The sequence below is a fragment of the Anser cygnoides genome, chromosome 6, assembly GCF_040182565.1.
Source record: "Anser cygnoides isolate HZ-2024a breed goose chromosome 6, Taihu_goose_T2T_genome, whole genome shotgun sequence".
Classification (NCBI taxonomy): Eukaryota; Metazoa; Chordata; class Aves; order Anseriformes; family Anatidae; genus Anser; species Anser cygnoides.
Window position 1 is genome coordinate 19,704,080 of NC_089878.1, and position 17,136 is coordinate 19,721,215.

The 17,136-nt window shown below is 46.0% G+C and overlaps 1 protein-coding gene across 4 annotated transcripts in view; it reads left to right on the top strand.

Moving 5' to 3' along the window:
- WIPF1 (WAS/WASL interacting protein family member 1) overlaps positions 1-16,420 on the top strand; it is a 55,057-nt gene extending 38,637 nt beyond the window's left edge. For all 4 annotated transcript variants that reach the window (XM_066999774.1, XM_066999777.1, XM_066999778.1 and 1 more), the window contains 7 exons: positions 148-236; positions 1,569-1,698; positions 3,913-4,089; positions 5,045-5,809; positions 8,111-8,323; positions 10,002-10,115; positions 11,517-16,420. In XM_066999774.1, the coding sequence (XP_066855875.1) occupies positions 186-236; positions 1,569-1,698; positions 3,913-4,089; positions 5,045-5,809; positions 8,111-8,323; positions 10,002-10,115; positions 11,517-11,572 (1,506 nt within the window). In that variant the 5' untranslated portion in view covers positions 148-185 and the 3' untranslated portion in view covers positions 11,573-16,420. The remainder of the gene's footprint in view (positions 1-147; positions 237-1,568; positions 1,699-3,912; positions 4,090-5,044; positions 5,810-8,110; positions 8,324-10,001; positions 10,116-11,516) is intronic.
- Positions 16,421-17,136: the final 716 nt, after the last annotated feature.

Below are 17,136 nucleotides of genomic sequence, written 5' to 3' on the forward strand. Positions count from 1 at the left end.
TGCTTTTCACAGACTACTTAGTCCTAGAAAATTGAGTAGATAATCCTGTTTGATGCAGGGTTTGTTTGTAGCTGAGTAGAAAGCACACCCAAAGGTGATAGATTTAATAATCTCTGGGTCTTTGCATTTCTGTGTTTTGCTGTGCAGGTTTCTTAGCAAGATCAGCTGGAGCTCAGCCTTCCACCATGCCTGTGCCTCCCCCTCCCGCTCCCCCTCCACCCCCAACGCTGGCCTTGGTAAGTTTTACAGAAGGTGGATGTACAGTATGCACTGTCCTCTATTGCTGCTTGTCATGTTGGAAGAGACATGCAGCAAGATGACAAGGGTGGGTATGGTATCTGGGGAAAGCTTTCCTACATTTTGTTTACAGCTGATTGATCCTGCAAGAGGGACCGTTACTTTCATTCCCTTTCAGCGCCCATGTGCATGTCTCTAGCCACATTCACTCTCCATCTTCCTCCTCCTCCCATGTTGGTGGTTTGATCTGGTGCAGGGATCCTGGGTGGAGAGGCACAGCTTGTCTAAGTCAGAGGAACTGAAGTCTTGCTCTCCCCTTGCTTTTTTCCAGCCATGTGTTCTCACCTTCTCCCTTGTTCCACTTTAATACTTATATGACCTGGTGGTGAACTGGTTCAGAGATCCTGAGCTGGCAAAATACAATCCCTAAAATCCTAAATTTTTTTTAAGGATAGCTCTTAACCAGCATAGCTCCCTCAGCCAGCCTGTGGTATAAAGGTACGAGACCCACTGCTGGCACAACGTGGTGGGTGAGACTACATTGGACCTGGCTTAAATCAGCCTAAGCTGGAACGAAGCCTGCCCTGGGCTGTGTTTGCTCTGACGGGCAGACAAGAAAGAAAGGCTTCTGGAAATGCTGTTGTAAAGTACTCAACCGTTTTGATACCAAAGCCCTAGATGGTTACACAGATAAGCCGGGCTGTGCCCTGCTGCACAAGAGTCTTTCCCTCACTGCCCACCATCAGCAAGATACCAGCTCTGTGCTTGGTCCCTCCGTGGCAACTCTCAACACCTTTCAGGACTTTTCCATGACACTGATCTGATAAGTTAGAAAACTTTTCAGGAACCACCGTTTCGTAGAAGAAATCATATATACATGCACGTGTGTATATCTAAAACTCCATCTTTCTTCTGAGTTATCCAGAATTTGTATAGTTTGAGTTTCACTACAGCTTTCAAGAATGTCCATCTTTTGGTGCAATCAGATTGAACAGGGCCAGACTACTCAGTCTACAAAATGGCAATTTTCCATAGATGTACTTTGGCTTTCAGAAATTAGATTCTTGAATTCAAAAATATTCAAAAAAAAAAAAAGTGTTGTGTTTCCACTGAATTGTGTGGGTTAGAGTAGCAGCACTGTTCGGGGCCTCAAGTCAGTGAGAAGGCCAGCTACTCATAACGTCATTCACAAAACCAGATAAGGCAGGTTACCCAGTCTAGTGCTGTTAAAGCAGAAACTTAGGTCTCAGGTAACTACCGTATTTGAGCAGAACTTTGTAGCTGGAACTTGAGGTTTATTTTACCTCCTCATTTTTCATTTTATTTTGCAGGCAAATACTGAAAAGCCAACCCTAAGCAGGTCAGAACAAGCGGGGCGAAATGCTCTGCTATCTGATATTACCAAAGGAAAAAAGCTAAAGAAGACTGTTACTAATGACAGAAGTGCTCCAATTCTAGACAGTGAGTATGATCCTACGTGTCTGTGTTTTTGTATGCTTTAATGGTTCTATGTGTCTGAATGCAGAAAATTGTTTTAGCTGTCGTCAGATTAACTGACATGGGAGAAGCGGGTAAAACAAAATGCCCAGAATTGGCATAAAAATAAATTCTGTTCTTCATGGGTTAAGTCACATGAGAAATCAAGTACTGCTTATGACGTGTGAGTGTCAATTTGTTTGCTTACTCTCATAAAGCAGTTTGTTTTCTCACAGTCACTTAAATCAGAACACCATGCCAACCCTGCTAGGAGACCTGCCGAGAAGCTGCAGCGGCTCAGGCAGGCAAACCCCCTTCAGGACTGAGGACAGCACAGAGAAAGTGCACAAAAATAAAGGCAGACTTGGCATGGCACCATTGGCTTGTTTAAGGACCTGGTGCTGATCAAGCAAAGCCCCAGCTGGGTGTCGCTGGGCAGGGGTGACTCAGGGCTGGTATCTTTTTGGCCAGGTTTGGTTGCTCAGCCTGCCCCGCGGTGCCCTGGCATGGTGCGGCACCTCAGCAGGCCTTGGTGCAGGAGAGGCCTCCGTCCAGCTGAGCTGCCGCTGGGCCTCACTGCACACCTTGGTGTGTGCCGAGAGGAGCCTGGGAAAGCCCTCGTAGCAAAGGCATCGGGAAGATGGAAGGGAAACAGGAGACGGATAAGGGACAAAGGCCTGCTGTGGTGGTAGCACAGCACTTATTGCCCGGGGAGAGGAGACGTTTCCACAGACCGATTAGCAAATGTGATACAACTCAGTCCAGGTCCAGCCATGCAATTATAGGCTAGACTGTGATGGGAAGACGATGAGGAAAGAAGGAAACACCAACAGGAATGTGACCAAATAAGAATTTAAAAAAAAAAAAAGGCACAGTTCGGCAGCCAGCCATGTACCTAGCTTTAAACTTTTGAATATCATCTCTGCAATCAAATTTACACGTTCTAGCTAATCTAATGAGCTGGAGAAAAGCAGTTAAGGAGTTTAAAGGAGGGCTAAATGGTAAGATTAAAATTATGTGGCCTATTATCTTGTTTACATGAATTAACAAATCGTGATGAAAGACTAAAACGTAGTAGCAGCATTTCTCCAGAGGTTCACACCCTATATGAGTCAGAACCGAACTGAGCTAACATGCTTAAGAAAAGAGAAGGGTCATGTGAAACATTCCCCCATGAACGCATTCTTCCTCCTTTTTTTCTGGGTGGGATTATTAGGAGTGCTTTTCATCTACAGGTTTTAATTACTTTAAAGTCAGTGAAATTTTTACCCACCCAAAGTTGTAGAAATCGAGATGCCAAGAAATTAAGCAATTGATCCTCAGCCATGTAGCCCTGTCACTGGGGAGCTGATCTCCACAGATATCCCAACCTGTGGGCCTGATCATTTTGCACTGATGTTCTAAACAGGGCTCTTCCCTGTATTTGTAACTGTGGAAATGCTTTAACTCTGCCTTTAGTGCTCCAGTGTTGTCACAGCAAAAATATTGATATTAGAGGAAAAACAGGAGAGGAAGGAGGGAACTGATTAAAGTAGTTCCTTCCTATTGGGAAAATTGGCAGGTTATGATCATATCACTGCATTTCTGGACCTACAGGAAAGTAATCAGAAAGGAAATCTCTTTCCCCACTAGGCTTTGTTTAAATAAGTAGATGTGTTGCAACTAAATCAGTAGTGACAGAGGTCTGTGTATTCTCAGAAGTGATCACCAGAGATGCCTCCAAGAGGAAGAATGCCTCTGCCTTCTCCCTCCTTTCTAATTTCCCATTTTCCTCATTTGCTCTGTCTTTCAATTTGCTTATGGAGAGATGGAGGTGAAGGATGAGAGCAAAGGTATGAAGAAATAGAAAGCAGCTACATCGATGTTAAGAAAGAGAACATGATATTCTCAGAGGCCCTATCCATTTTCAGTTCCAAATTCTCCAGAGTGACTGTTTCTCTGCTTTCCAGTCCAGAATAGACTAAAGGAAAGTGGTGGCTTAATAAAACTCAGTAGCTATGTTTATTGCGCCACCTCTTCCATGGTGCAATAGTGGTGGTAGTGGTAGCTGTGATGATCCAACCTGAACAAAGGCTTGCTTGTGTATTTTGAAAGCTTGTCCTTTTTTCCCCAGTTACAAGTGTTGCTCTACTCAGAGTACTTTGCAGGATCAGCCTCGCTTCCCTGCATAACACGGGGGACTTTTTTTTTTCCCAACAGAACCCAAAGGACCTGGTGGAGGTGGTGGTGGCTTTGGTGGAGGTGGCGGTGGCGGCGGCGGGGGTTTTGGTGGTGGCGGCGGTGGTGGCAGCTTCGGTGGTGGTGGACCACCTGGCCTTGGAGGCCTTTTCCAAGCGGGAATGCCAAAGCTCAGATCTGCTGCGAGTCGAGATGCTGGTAAGAAAGACCTTGCGGTTTCAGCACAAACAAGTAAATGGCAGGTTACTTATTAAAACCTTCATGCTACAGCAGTAAATTACCTGCTGAGATTAAGTATGTCTTCAGATATGTTAGGCTCTTAGGAAATGAAATTTTGACCTTGAATCTTGTTTTATTCTTAATACTAGATTTTATGAAGAAGCAAGACTCTTCCACCCCTCCTCCTAATGAAAACTAAAGGTCTTGGCAATGTCAAGTGGCTGCCTGCAAAGCAGTCAGTCAGACTAGGTTCTGCCTTGGCTGGGGGTGTGCAGGACTGGAGGGGAGCACAAGAGGATTCCTATTAATTCTCCCTTGTGCACCAGGAAAAAGGGTCTCCTTTCCATTTGGAAAGTACATCTGTGCCAGCTCCGCACCAGCATGATTTACCACGTTGGGAGTGCAGGAGGCACCCCAGCTGGCTGGTGCGCACGCTGCAGTTGGAGGCTTGGCTAGGACATGTGCTGTATTCTTTGAGCTGGCAAAACAGCTGCCCAAAGCCCCGTGCCCTTTGAAACAACAGAGACCTGGGACCAGTGAGTTTCCTAGAGCTAAGGACGTAGCATTTCACGGTTGTTGAAGGCGGACTGGGCAACAGGGGCCGTAGAGCGTTGTGAGTCTTGCATGTTTTATAGACCAACGTAATTTTTCAGCACATTCGTACAAAAGAGGCTCTCGGAGCTGGTATTTTCTATTGTGTCACAGTCTATTTTGGGAGCGTGTACTAATGCAAAAGTTCCTGGCACAACAGAAGAACGTTTCTTCAAGTGCAAGACCGGCTGCCTTCTCCCTGACATACACGACCGTGTCCTTAGCTAACACCTACCGGGAAGGGCCGAGAGGTGCCTTTGGCTGGACGGTACTCGTAAAACACCCTTTAAAACTCCCGCCCCGCGGATCCTGATGCCCTCTCTCTCTCTGTCTCCCCGTGCAGACCCCGGGGCCGCCCGCCCGCCCGCGCTGCCGCCCGGAGCCCGCTCTGCCGCCGCCAAGCCCTTCGCGGGGCCGGGCGGCCCGCCGCGCTTCCCGGGGCCGCCGTCGGGGCAGCGGAGCCCGGCCGCCGACCCGCTGAGGAGCCGCATGCCGCCGCCCCGGCCCGACGCCGGCTCCAAGCCCGAGGCCGCGCCGCCGCCGGTGCCCAGCACGCCGCGGCCCGTCGCCTCCAGCCCGCACGGCCGCGGCTCGCCGCCGGTGCCGGCCGTCAGCCGCCAGCCCAGCCTCGGGCCCTGCCCGCCGCCCTTCCCGGGCAGCCGCGGCGCGGGGCCCGCCGGCTCCCTGCGGCAGCCCGGCCCGGCGCCCCCCTTCTCGGGCAGGCCGCCGCTGCCGCCCACGCCCGGCCGGCCGGCGGAGGACAAGCCGCCGCCGCCGCCCCCGCCGCCCCCCGCCGGCCACCGGCCGCCCGCCGCCCGGGAGGCCGCCCTGCCGCCGCCGCCGCCGCAGAACAGCAAGCCGCCCGTGCCCGCCTCGCCGCGGCCGCCCCTCGGCGCCCCCGCGCCCCCGCCGCCCCCCAGCAGGCCGGGGCCGCCCCCCGTGCCGCCCGGCCCCGCCGGCGGCGACGAAATGCCCCGGCTGCCCCAGCGCAACCTGTCCCTGGTGCCCCCCGCCGCCCCCGGCACCGCGGGCGGCCGCTCCGGACCCCTGCCGCCCCCGCCCAGCGAGAGGCCCCCGCCGCCCGTCAGGGACCCCCCGAGCCGGACAGGTAGGTGCGGGGGGTGCTCTGCGTGGCACCCTTGGGTGGCAGCGCCCTGCCGAGCGGCGGGTGCGAGCGGTGGCACCGGCTGTTGGCCTTGTGCAGCGGGAGGTGACCCCAGACTTTGGCCGTCGTGGCTTGGCCTGGCCTCACAGCCAGCGGTGTCAGCGCTCGCATCAAATGCGACGTGAGCCAGCGCCCAGGGCCCCAGCCGGCGGGGGTTTTAGGCTGTGCGAGGTGAGGCAGCACCTTCCCAGCCAGCTCTGATTCGCAGGTGCCAGAAACGATGCTGTTGCGCACGGGGGACTCTGTAATGGAAAATGAGGGTTTGTGGGTGTCGTGGTGGCTCAAGGAAAGCCGTTGTGCCCCACCTGCTAACTCACATGCTCTTGGGCAGATCTTGGCAGTTTCTGTTACAATTTCTGCGATAAGGAAGGGGTTGCAAGCAGAGGGTTGCCCATTACGTGCTGTAACGCAGGGCACCTGTATAACCCAGCCTCTGTTCGGTGACAGCATTCACCTTACTGAGTCAACCGGTGTAAGGTAATGGTAGTGCTGTCACGAGCGGAGGTTTGCAGAGCCTGACCTTCTACGTGTTGGGAGACACGCACGCTTACAGGAAAATACAAATTATTTTATTAAAAGACCGATCTGACAGGTGTTAAGTGGGAGTTGCTACAGCATGACTAATTGTCATTACTTGCTGTGTGCAGATTTCAAATGAGACTGAAAATAAGAGTTGTCTCCATCGAGTTATTTCATCACTTATTTTGTCATCTGATAATTATCATTCGTAACTTTCAAGAACTGTGCATCGTGACCCTTAATGCTCGATGGCTTTCTGTTTGGAGATGAGTGAATCGAGGCACAAAGAGCCAGGCCCTGTAGCATCGGAAAGGGAGAAGCTTTGCATGGAAAGCAGCCCAGGGAAGCTCCGTGGAGTTGCCTTTCCATCCTCTGGATTAAGAGGAGCAGCACGTCAGCCCGTTGAGCCAAAATGGGGGCACCGTGCCAGCACAGCCTGCCGGGCCCCAGACAAACAGGAGGAACCTTGTCACCTTTGGCTGGGGAGTGTGGATCAAAGCTGCAGGGGGCAGCTGTGATTATTCAGATGTTTCAGGAACTTTTCTTGGGATGGCCTCTGCTTCTCCAGGAGGTTCCTGTTTGGCTCTTTCCTAATGCAGAAGATTTTGGTAAATCTGCGCTACTTTTCTGCTGATTTCATAATTAGAAGGAAGCTGTAGCTGTAACTCTAAATGTAAATACTGTTTTGCAGCGGTTTGAGATATATCACGGGGTTTAGGTACGTTTAGAGAGAGAGCAAGCAAAACTGTTTTGGAAGTTTTTCAAAATGCACATCTGTAACTAGATTTCATCAGAACAAGGAAGCATTTCATTAAATGAACATAATGGTCAATTGCCCAACTGCACCAAGCAGAGAGGTAGCGAGACCTTTGGACGTGCACAGCCCTCCACACCCTCCGCTTAGTCTCCTCCTGCCCTAGGCAGGGATTCCTCTCTCTCTGGCAGCAGCATCTCGCCTGCCCTCCTTTACTGGCGCCTCTGGGAGAAGCACCTTTCCCCTGCCTATGTGGGCTCTGCCTTCATGTCGCCTTGCCAGCCGCCCCGATGCACAGACGCTGGAAATGCAAGTCTACGTGTGAGGTCTGTTTCCAGCCTAGCGGGAGGTGGATGTGCTCCAGCTACAGGAATAAACTGGCATGCGGCACAAGCATCTATAAACGAGAGCGCTGATGCCACCACGCTGCTTAACGCTGCCGCCCCCAGGCTGAATCCCCGGTGTGCCACTGACAGCGCTGCTTGTGATGCCCCCAGGGGACCACCCCGGTGGGGAAGGAGCCTGTGCAGGCAGCAGAGCTCCTCTGCTCCGTGTTGCCTTGCCTCATGAGGGCACGTGGAGACGTGATGCAGTATGGCCTGGGCTCCCGCGGTACCCTGGGTTCCAGCTGTAACCGCTGGCCATCGTGGCCAGTGTCATTCAGAGGGGTTCAAAAGTGGCTTCAAGGAGCAGCCCCTCTATGGAGGTTAACGTACCTGAGAGCAAGGGGAGTATAGGCACTGAGGTGTGTTTAAGTTAGATATACCGTGCTCCTCTGCAAGCCGGCGTGAGCTCCCCAGGGAGCCCTGCAGAGCAGGGAGGTGGCTCTGGGGGACGCTCACCCTGGGGGCCCAACCAGCCCGCCCTCTCCTGTTAGCGGGAGGCCGTGGGTCGCAGGCAGCAGCTTACCGCTGGCAGAACAATTCTCGGTGTAAACAGCATTTGTGTGCTTGCCTCTCTTCTCTCCCCAGGCCCCCTCCCACCACCTCCTCCCATCAGCAGGAATGGAAGCACCTCAAGGGCTTTGCCCGCTGCTCCCCAGCTGCCTTCCCGGGCCGGGCTGGAGAACCAGAGAGGTGGAACCCGACCACCGCTTCCCCCCGACCGGCCGGGATCGGGAGCCCTGCCACCACCACCGCCACCTTCATCAGCACTCCGAAACGGCTTCCAGGATCCGGGCGATGGTAAGCCGTGCTCCCAGTTACTTGCCTTCGGTAGAAAATGTGTGGTGGCTTTTGGCCTTAACACAGCAAAAAAGGTTTGGGGGAGAGGCCTTGTTTCTAAAGCAAGCTTTGAATTTCTGGTCCGCAGAGGTATCGTGTGGGTCTTGATTAATCCTGCTGGGTACGAATGGAGTAAATAAGTTATGCGTAAGACAGAACTGCAAACTTGTCAGTATATAAGCTCAAAAATAACCCTTTGAAAAATAGCCTGAAAAAAAAAAAGAAAAAGAAATGCATTCACCATGTTCGGCTTTCCTACAATACATAAAGAAGGCCAAAGGGGATTGTTCTGACTGTAACATGAATTCACGCCATGGCTACACTAAGACTCTTTGTAAGTCAGAACAAGTTAGATGATGACTCAAAAACCTAAAGCTGAAAAACAGGGAATGGAAGAAATTGTCAGAACAGTGCTGAAAATGTCAAGTTTCTCTCTTCTTGCTGTTGTTTATTGAAAAGGTGAGGTCCAAGACAGATGGGTTTTAAAGATTCATCCTGTTTTTGTTTTCTATTCGCAAAGGACAGATACAGCTTTCAGCTAATTATGGAAGGCCAAAATTTGTATTTCTGACATTTATAAAGTTAGAAAAAGCAAGCAGAAAATAAAACTGTAACCCACACTATTGAACCATCTTTGTACATCAGATAAGGCAGGTGGGTCTCAAACACATTTTTTCCTGCCTAAGTCATTTGCAGGGTTCAGAACCTGCAGCTCCTTTACACGCTGGTTTGTAATTGCAACCATTGGGAGTAAACATAAGAAAAACTGGATCCCAGCAAATAACCACATGTTCAACCGCTGGGAAAAAAGTTACTCAGCTGTTCATTACATTATGCAATAAAATTAAACAATATCGCAAGAAAGTTGTAGTTGCAAAGTCCTGAAGCAGCCAACTGAAGAAATGACAAAGTTTAAGATGGCCCACACTTGGGCATCCAAATTCAAGTGCAGAACAGAGCTACATAAAAATACTTTTCCTGACAATTTAATGAAGAAACTGAGTAGCTTTATATATTCTTTACAGTTCTATACAGTCAATAAGAACGTCAATAGCGTCCCAGTAGTTTCAAGAGGTACTGATGTATTTTGCCGTTTTTGACACTGCTTTTCTGTCATCATACATTCTATTTTAGTGGCCCCAAAATTTTATTTTTCCTGTACAAAAATTAAGAGACAAAAAAAAACACTCCTTGCAAGTTAGAATGCTTTTAATTATGCTTTTGAGCTACGTTTATCAACAAAATGTGAATATCAGAAAATTCTACACCCAGAAACAAAATTCTGTTCTGGTGTAGTAGATGTTGTGCATTTCCTATACGACACACACACACATATATATATACACACATATACGTGTTTTAAAAACAAAAACCAGTAGAATGATGGCCATTTTCCTGATCTGTGATTTTGCATTACATTGGCTAAATGATCGGTTAAAGTTAATTAAGAGTTTTCATTCTTAAACTAACCTAAAGCATCATCTTCCCTGACTTCCCAGTAGGATGCTGGTTCAATATTCAGTTATCTAAGCATTTTGCAATATAAAACATGTATTAAACATGATATTAATATCAGTTGAATTTTCTGAAGCTGTATCACAAAGGTAACCAGTAAAATGCATGTTTGTTTGTTTTTCAGATGAATGGGAAAGCAGATTTTCTTTTCATCCTATATCTGATTTACCACCTCCAGAGCCATATGTACCCGTGAACAGAAGTTATCCCAGTAAATTAGCAAGAAATGAAAGCAGAGGTAAGTTTGTTCCACTTCTGGTATTAGAATTTCAGCGTATCCTCCTATTAACAACGTGGATGGGGAAGATATTCAATGCTAAGATTTGAAAACTTCTCCAACAGCCTTTTCACACCCTTCCTCACCACACAGAAAAAGCTTAAATAGAGGTTCACAGGCATAAGTTCTCTTAGGCTTGTATTTTGGGATAGGTTGGGTGAGGGATTGTTTGGTTTCTAAGTTGTAATTTGTATTGTAAGAGACCACTTCTGATATTATATTCAGCTCCCTTCTGCTACAGGCAGGCAGAACTGCAAAATCCCAGCTTCACCTGTGACTTTTGTTTGACTGTTTTTGTCCCTGTTATTCCTCTTGGAATGCCGTTCTAGGACTTTTCTCATTCTCCATCCAAATCCATGTATGACTTGGTTTTTTTGTGTGCCAACATCATCCTTGAGTTCAGTTATCCTCCTTCCTTGACATGTTAAGCCCCTACTATTTTTTAAGACAACAGTCTTACTCTCCTCTTAGCTTCTGGGTTGCCGAGTTGATTAAATCAGGATGTACTACACTCTTCTTCCAAGCTAAGTTCTCCGTTTCTCTGATCATTGGTGTTGCTTCTGTATACATTTCAGTTTGCTTTTGTCTTTTCCAATCAGTGTTACGTGCTGTTCCAGTTGAGGTCTCGGCCATGTCTTCTATAGCAGCATAAATGTTTCCATTAGTTATCACCATTAGTGGTATTTCGCCAGGTACACCCAAGGATCAATTTACTTCTTTCACAACCGGTCACATCAGTGGCTCATAGTCATCCTGTAATCATCTGTACACTCAGATGTTTCTCTGTCTCTCCTGTTTCCAAATGTTGAGGTTTTGGTTTGGAGCAGAAATTCCTGTTAGTCTCTGACCCTTCACTTTGTGCACTTAGCTTTCTGCCCATTCCTATTTCTCCACAAGGAGAGGCAAAGAAATGTATGCACTTTTTTATATTTACTTGCAGGAGTTTGGAATGAAAATCTTCATATTGGGAAATACATGAAGAGCTTTGAAATGCTACTGAGTTTAGCGCTTGCCACTTTCATTGAAATTTGCATGTGTTGCAAGTAGCACTGATACTGTGTGTGTTCACATAAAACAATAAGGCTAATAAGAGTGATCAGTCTGTTTTGAGAAGGGGCCTAAGAACTGAAGTATGTATCCTTTTCAGGCTTTTAAGGAGATAATGTTAGTTAAAAACTTTATTTTACACTGTTCAAGGTTCTTATGTTGTTTAGTAAACTAACCAGAAACTCTACAAAGGTATTTTCTAAAATGGTTAGACAAGGAAATGAGTAGATCTTCACCTCAATTCATGGCTTGGATGTGAACTCCCAATATTAAAGGAAGCCAGGAGTAACACAAAAATCTTTCTTTCTCTTTTAGGTGGCTCTGGACGAAAAGAAAGAGGTGCTCCCCCGCTTCCGCCTATACCAAGGTGAAGTGGGTTCTGGCTCATCTTTGGGCAACATCTGTTTCACAAGGTTTCCTTCGAGTCAGCTCTCCTGTCCACATCATTGGAAAGTTGTCTGTTTTGCTTTATTTCCACTTTTGGCTTGTCAGCTGGAATAAACTTCAGTGTCTATTACAGTTGTAGTAGACACAGCTTATGAACTATAGTTGCTCAAAGCTATGAATTTTGTTTGCTTATGCTGCAGGCTGTCAGGAAAGGCATTTTGTGGACCACGCGCAACATTCGTGCATCGTGCTTACCGGGTCCAGCCCTGTCCCCTTGAGAGTTCCACAGGAGGTCTGGCTTTGAATTTAACAAGAGCTGGAACAAAGCTGTTTCATTCATTTGGGGTACAGTGGCTGTATTATTTGAATCATCAAGTACAATCTGTTTGCTGTTTAAAAACCAATTGCCAGGGAATACCATGTAGCTGAGAGTCCCCTGGATCCTGCTTTGTGTGCCTGACCTGGCCCAACTGCTTCTGCAAGCCATATTCCTACTACGTGGGGACCGAGAGCTCATCCTAAGTCTTTTTAACCTCAGCTTAGCCAAGCAAATCATATTTTATACAATAGATGGCACATCCTGCCCCAGGGATGGACTGTGTTTGGCTGTGTTTTTTATCTGCAGAGAATCTTCCAAAGAAAAGCACAAATGAAGAATTCATCAGCATGAAAATGTCTTCTTTACAACTTTTTCCTCCTTTTGTAATAGCGTTACGTTTTTAGTCACTTAATTCTTTCCTGCTTTGATGTGGACCAACCCACAGTCATCCGTGTCCTGGATTATTGTAATACCCTCTGCCTGAGACTACCCGCAAAGAGTCCTCAGGAAGTAGCCTTAGTGCAAATGCAACAATTATTGTAGTTGTTTCTTCTTTCTGTAAAGCATCGCTAACACCAGCGCTCCACAGACTGCTTTCCAGTTGTTTCTTTGGTACAATTAAATGATGGGTTTTTGACTTTAAAAGCTTCCTGGGGCTTAGGTCACAAGTCTCAGAGAGATTGTATTTGACTTGCATTACAGCAGAGCAGCTGAGGTCAAAAATGTGTGTAAGTGAAAGCCCTTTGATGTAGTGAAGGAGGTCTGGGGTTTGTGCACGCAAGTCGGAGCGTGAGCTCCAAAATTTGCTGTCTGCACTGGTTCAAGAGGAATGGGAAGATTTGGCCTTCTGAGTTTACCATGAAGCCTGTCCTTTCAACCTTTGCTGAAACAAGTCTCAGCAGAGAGCTGCAAGGCTTACATTAATAGAAGAAAGTGTAAAGTATTCTAACGTTGTGACAATTGGTTAAGATGTTTAATGGCTTTTGAATTCTGTGTTTGAGAAAAGAGTTCATTGAGTGAGTGCATTTTGTAAGTGGATCTAAATGCATGTAAAATGCCTTTGGAAATTAGAGGAAGATTATCATTCTGAATTTGAACTATTGCCAAATAATAGCTCTTTTTTAATTGGATTTCTGAAGGTTAGCCCTGAAAAACTTCTCCTCTGTCTCCTCAACAGTTTTTTTCCAGCATACTCCTTGGGACCCCTACTAAGCCTGGATCAGCAGCCATGTTTCACAGGGTATTGCTAAAAAAAAAAGAAAAAAAAAGAAAAAAAAAAGGAAAAACAAGCCATGTGAGTTAAGAAAGTGTTTCTCTAGTGTGGGAGATACGATCCGAAGTATACACTGATGCTAGAATGAGGTCAGTCCTAGAAAATCCAGGGAATGTAGCTGAAGAGAGTTTGAACCCCACTGAAGTGTTTGCGCGTGGGGCTTTTTGCCCTTTTAGTGGGCACGGAGGGAGGAGACCATCCCTGCCACGCCACCTGGACATGAAGAGCATGAGGCAGAGCTGGATTTGGCCAGATCAATGTTAATTTGGCCTTTTCAGTATTTGTTTACAAAATCTTGTTAGCTGTGATAGCATTTGATTACGTACCAGTTTTTACATTTTTGTATCTAAGGACATATTTTAAGTTACTATTTATGGTCTTGAACCTGCAATTCAATGCGCAGGCGCAGGGATGTATCTACATCTAATTGCAGGGTCGTGGCTGTAAGAGTTTCTTAAACAGATCTTAGTGGGACCTCCATGTGACAGGTGCACCTTGGGATCAAGGCTAGCTCAGTACTGAATTTGTATGTATTTTATGGGTGTCACTTAAACATATGCACTATGCAAAGTGCCTGTCTCTTTGGCATATTATTATGTGAATAGAAGTCCAAGTAAGATTTTTAGAATAATAACTTAAAGGATAAATTATTGTATTCATGTTATTAAACTGAAGCACTTACAACTATGAGGAGCAACATTTTGAATTTAAGAATCCAATATTTTCAATACATTGACCTACCAAATCCTTATTAATATCCAAACAGCTATGCAGCCAAAAAAAAAAAAAAAAGAAAAAAAAATCCAAAAGCTCTACCATTTTTTGTAACTTACCTGCTTCCAGCATGACTGTTTTACTTCAAGTCAAAGAAAAGCTGCAATTGTTCTGCCAGCCTTCTGCATCATTCAGAATATCCTGTATTTATCTTTTTGGCAAGATTTGCTGACCAGAAGTTCTGGACCATTACCAAAGACCTGGCAAATCAGCTTCAATCTCACTTTAAAATATGTTGTGTAAAAGCCCTCAGTCAACAAGCCAAGAAACCAGAGCTGTTTTTTTTTTTTAGCACTTTGTTGTTCTATAGAAACCTCTTCTGGCTGTTTGTCATGTAGGTAAAATGCCTTAAAAATGCAGAAAGAGGTATTTTTTCACCAAACAACAACATGACTATTTATATCTTTTGCTATAAAATTCCCTAGATATATTCCAGAACAATGCAGCATTTTACCTGCAATGTATTGCTTCATGTATCAGTAGCTTCTTACAATATGATCAGTATTAAAGTATTTATTTCACTATGAAGTCTTAAAAAGAGAAGAATACAAAACAGGTTGATCCAGTGGTGCCTTATGACTTTTAGTCAACTTTTCTGTCTCACTAGAAAAATTAATAGGCGTTGTTCTTCCACGTCCTGATGTAAATAGTGCTGATAGTAGCATTACACAGAGTTTGAGCCAAGTCCTGCTGTTGTAATGTGCTCAGTCTGCTAACTCCTGATTGAGCTGAATGTGGGGAGAGACTATTAGATCAGTCCTTAGGTGAGATGTAAGTGGGTACCGGTTACACAATACACGATCCGTTGTTGGTATTGCTCTGGAAACCTACCCCTCTCCCAAAACCAGTGTCTCACACCGCTGTCTGTACAGCCCAGCTGCCTTCAGCGTGGTTGCAGAGGTTATTTGAAGACCGAATTTGATTCACTGCTTGCATATGAGATTTACTGGTTTTGTTTTAATGTCATTGTCTTATAAACACTCACACCTGAAAACTATCTTTTTGTTTCATCAGTAAGACCTGCATTGCATGACAATGGCCACAGATGTTCTTTTTTGTTTGATTCAACGAAGAAAATAAAAAGGGAATAACTTTTGTACCACGTGACAGTATTTTCTGCTCAATATTTTTGTAAGAAAAGCACATGTTATGTCTGTTACGACTTTCTGCACCAGCCGCTGTGAGAAGAGGTCACAGTGATTCATATTCAGAGTTTGTTAAAGGAAACTCAGCTTGTGATTCAGGAAGCATGTATTTCTGTAAATGAACTACTTCTTAAATAAGGTTACAAGGTTCTTGTTTAGAAGTTAGCATTTCCCAACACTAAAAGGATTGTAATAATTATTTTTTTCTGCAAGACTGAACTACTAGAGAAGTTCCTTAAATGGTCACTGAAGGAGCTGGACAGCAGTGTGTCCTTGCAGCAGCGACTGTTTACGTGGCACTTGTAGAAGCAGGTCCCTGTTGGAGCAGAGGGGGAGGGAACTAAATTGCTATCGCGTTTCACATACGTTGCAAGACAACATATTTCTGTGCAGAAGTTTGCAAATAGGAAGGTTACTTCTTCCCTTGGAAGCAAAGAGTGGATGGAGTTTTATGATCAAACCGGGATTGTTTCAATGTCAAATGTCGAGAGACCTAGAGAGGGGAGAGGGCCCCGCACCTGCAGGACTCAGGGAAGGAGAAGAGTGTTCAGAGAATAAAACCAATTGGCTGAAGGTACAGGAGCACAAATCAGGATACAAACCGTGTATGTAATAGCACGTGGCAGTATTACGAATGCTGCTGTCTCGCAGTCAGGTGCAAACACCCTGTTGTGGCGGTACATTGACTGTGTATAGTATATATTATATCAACTTTAATCTCTCAAGTTGTATTCACCAGAAAATAAGGAGAATCTCTTGCCTAAGATACTCAGTAACACATTAAGCGAAGCTAATTCATGGAAAGTTTCTTTGTGTCCACTAGAGAAAGTGGGGATTGTTTAGCCTGTGAGGTGAAACGGCCTGGGCTGTTTAGTTAAGATGTAAACCCGAGGCACTGGCAGCCCGGGGAGTGTTCAAGATACCCAGCAGAAGCAGGACACACGTATATGTTCTTAGTGAGTGTGCAGCAGGTAGGTAGGCTAAAAGGAAACTGCATGTCTTGAACGAGGGAATAACGCGTCAGCATGTTGCCGTTTTGAAGTACAGTCTGTGATAAATGCTCTTTAGCATCAAGCCATACATGAAAAGGAAGGCACTCTAAATTTGGACCTCCAAAGCCACACAAGACTATGAAAGAGAAACATAACTTCAAGCACAGGCTGAGCAGAAAGTACTGTTTTTTATCAGATGCTTAAAGTTTGAGCTTTTTATAAAATATTAATCAAATTCTGTGAATATTTTTCTGCTTAACATTTATTTTGTATGTGATTTTTTTTTCTCCTTATTTTTCTGTCCTATGCCAAATAAATTTTACTTTTATTTAATTGCTGGTGCAGACTGTTACATTGAGAACAACCACAGCTGCTTCCTTGACAGAAACACGCCTCGGCTCCAGCAGGAGTGCGACAGCAAGCTGGAGGAGCTGGGGCCGGGTTCGCCTCGCTGCCTGCCCACCAGTGCTTAGCCCCACAGCAGAAGCCCTTGGAGAACTTTGGGCTACCATACGGTGAAGATTAGACACCTGCAGATAAGTCACGAGTGTAGTTTGGTGTAAAGAATATTAGAAAAAAATGTGGTTGGTGACCCTGTGCTTGTAGGTAGCTATTGCTTCTGTCGTTGTCTGGTGAGTGGAATCCATAGGCCTGGGTCTGGGCAAGGCGAGGCAGACACTTGCCGTGGGGAGGTGGCATGGAAAATGCAGCACTCAGTTAACCACAGAGTTTTGTTCCTCTTATCTCCTTTCTCTAGGTAAGAGGGTTACAGAAAATACGTATTTTCAAATCGTTGAAACCTTTCTTTTGATTTTAGAGCCCTGTTCTTGATTGTGGATGTTAAAACTTTTCAGGTGATTTGGACCGGGTTCAACACAGGGGAAGACCCTTTTATCAAAGTCCAAAGAAGGCTCAAGTTCAGGTTGTGCTTCCAGTGTCTCCTCCAAAACTAGGAAGGTCATTTAAAACCCTGATCTAAAAAGCTCTACATGGTAACTCACCTACCTTGCAAAAACTTCAGCAGCAGGTTTATTCTTACAGAAAT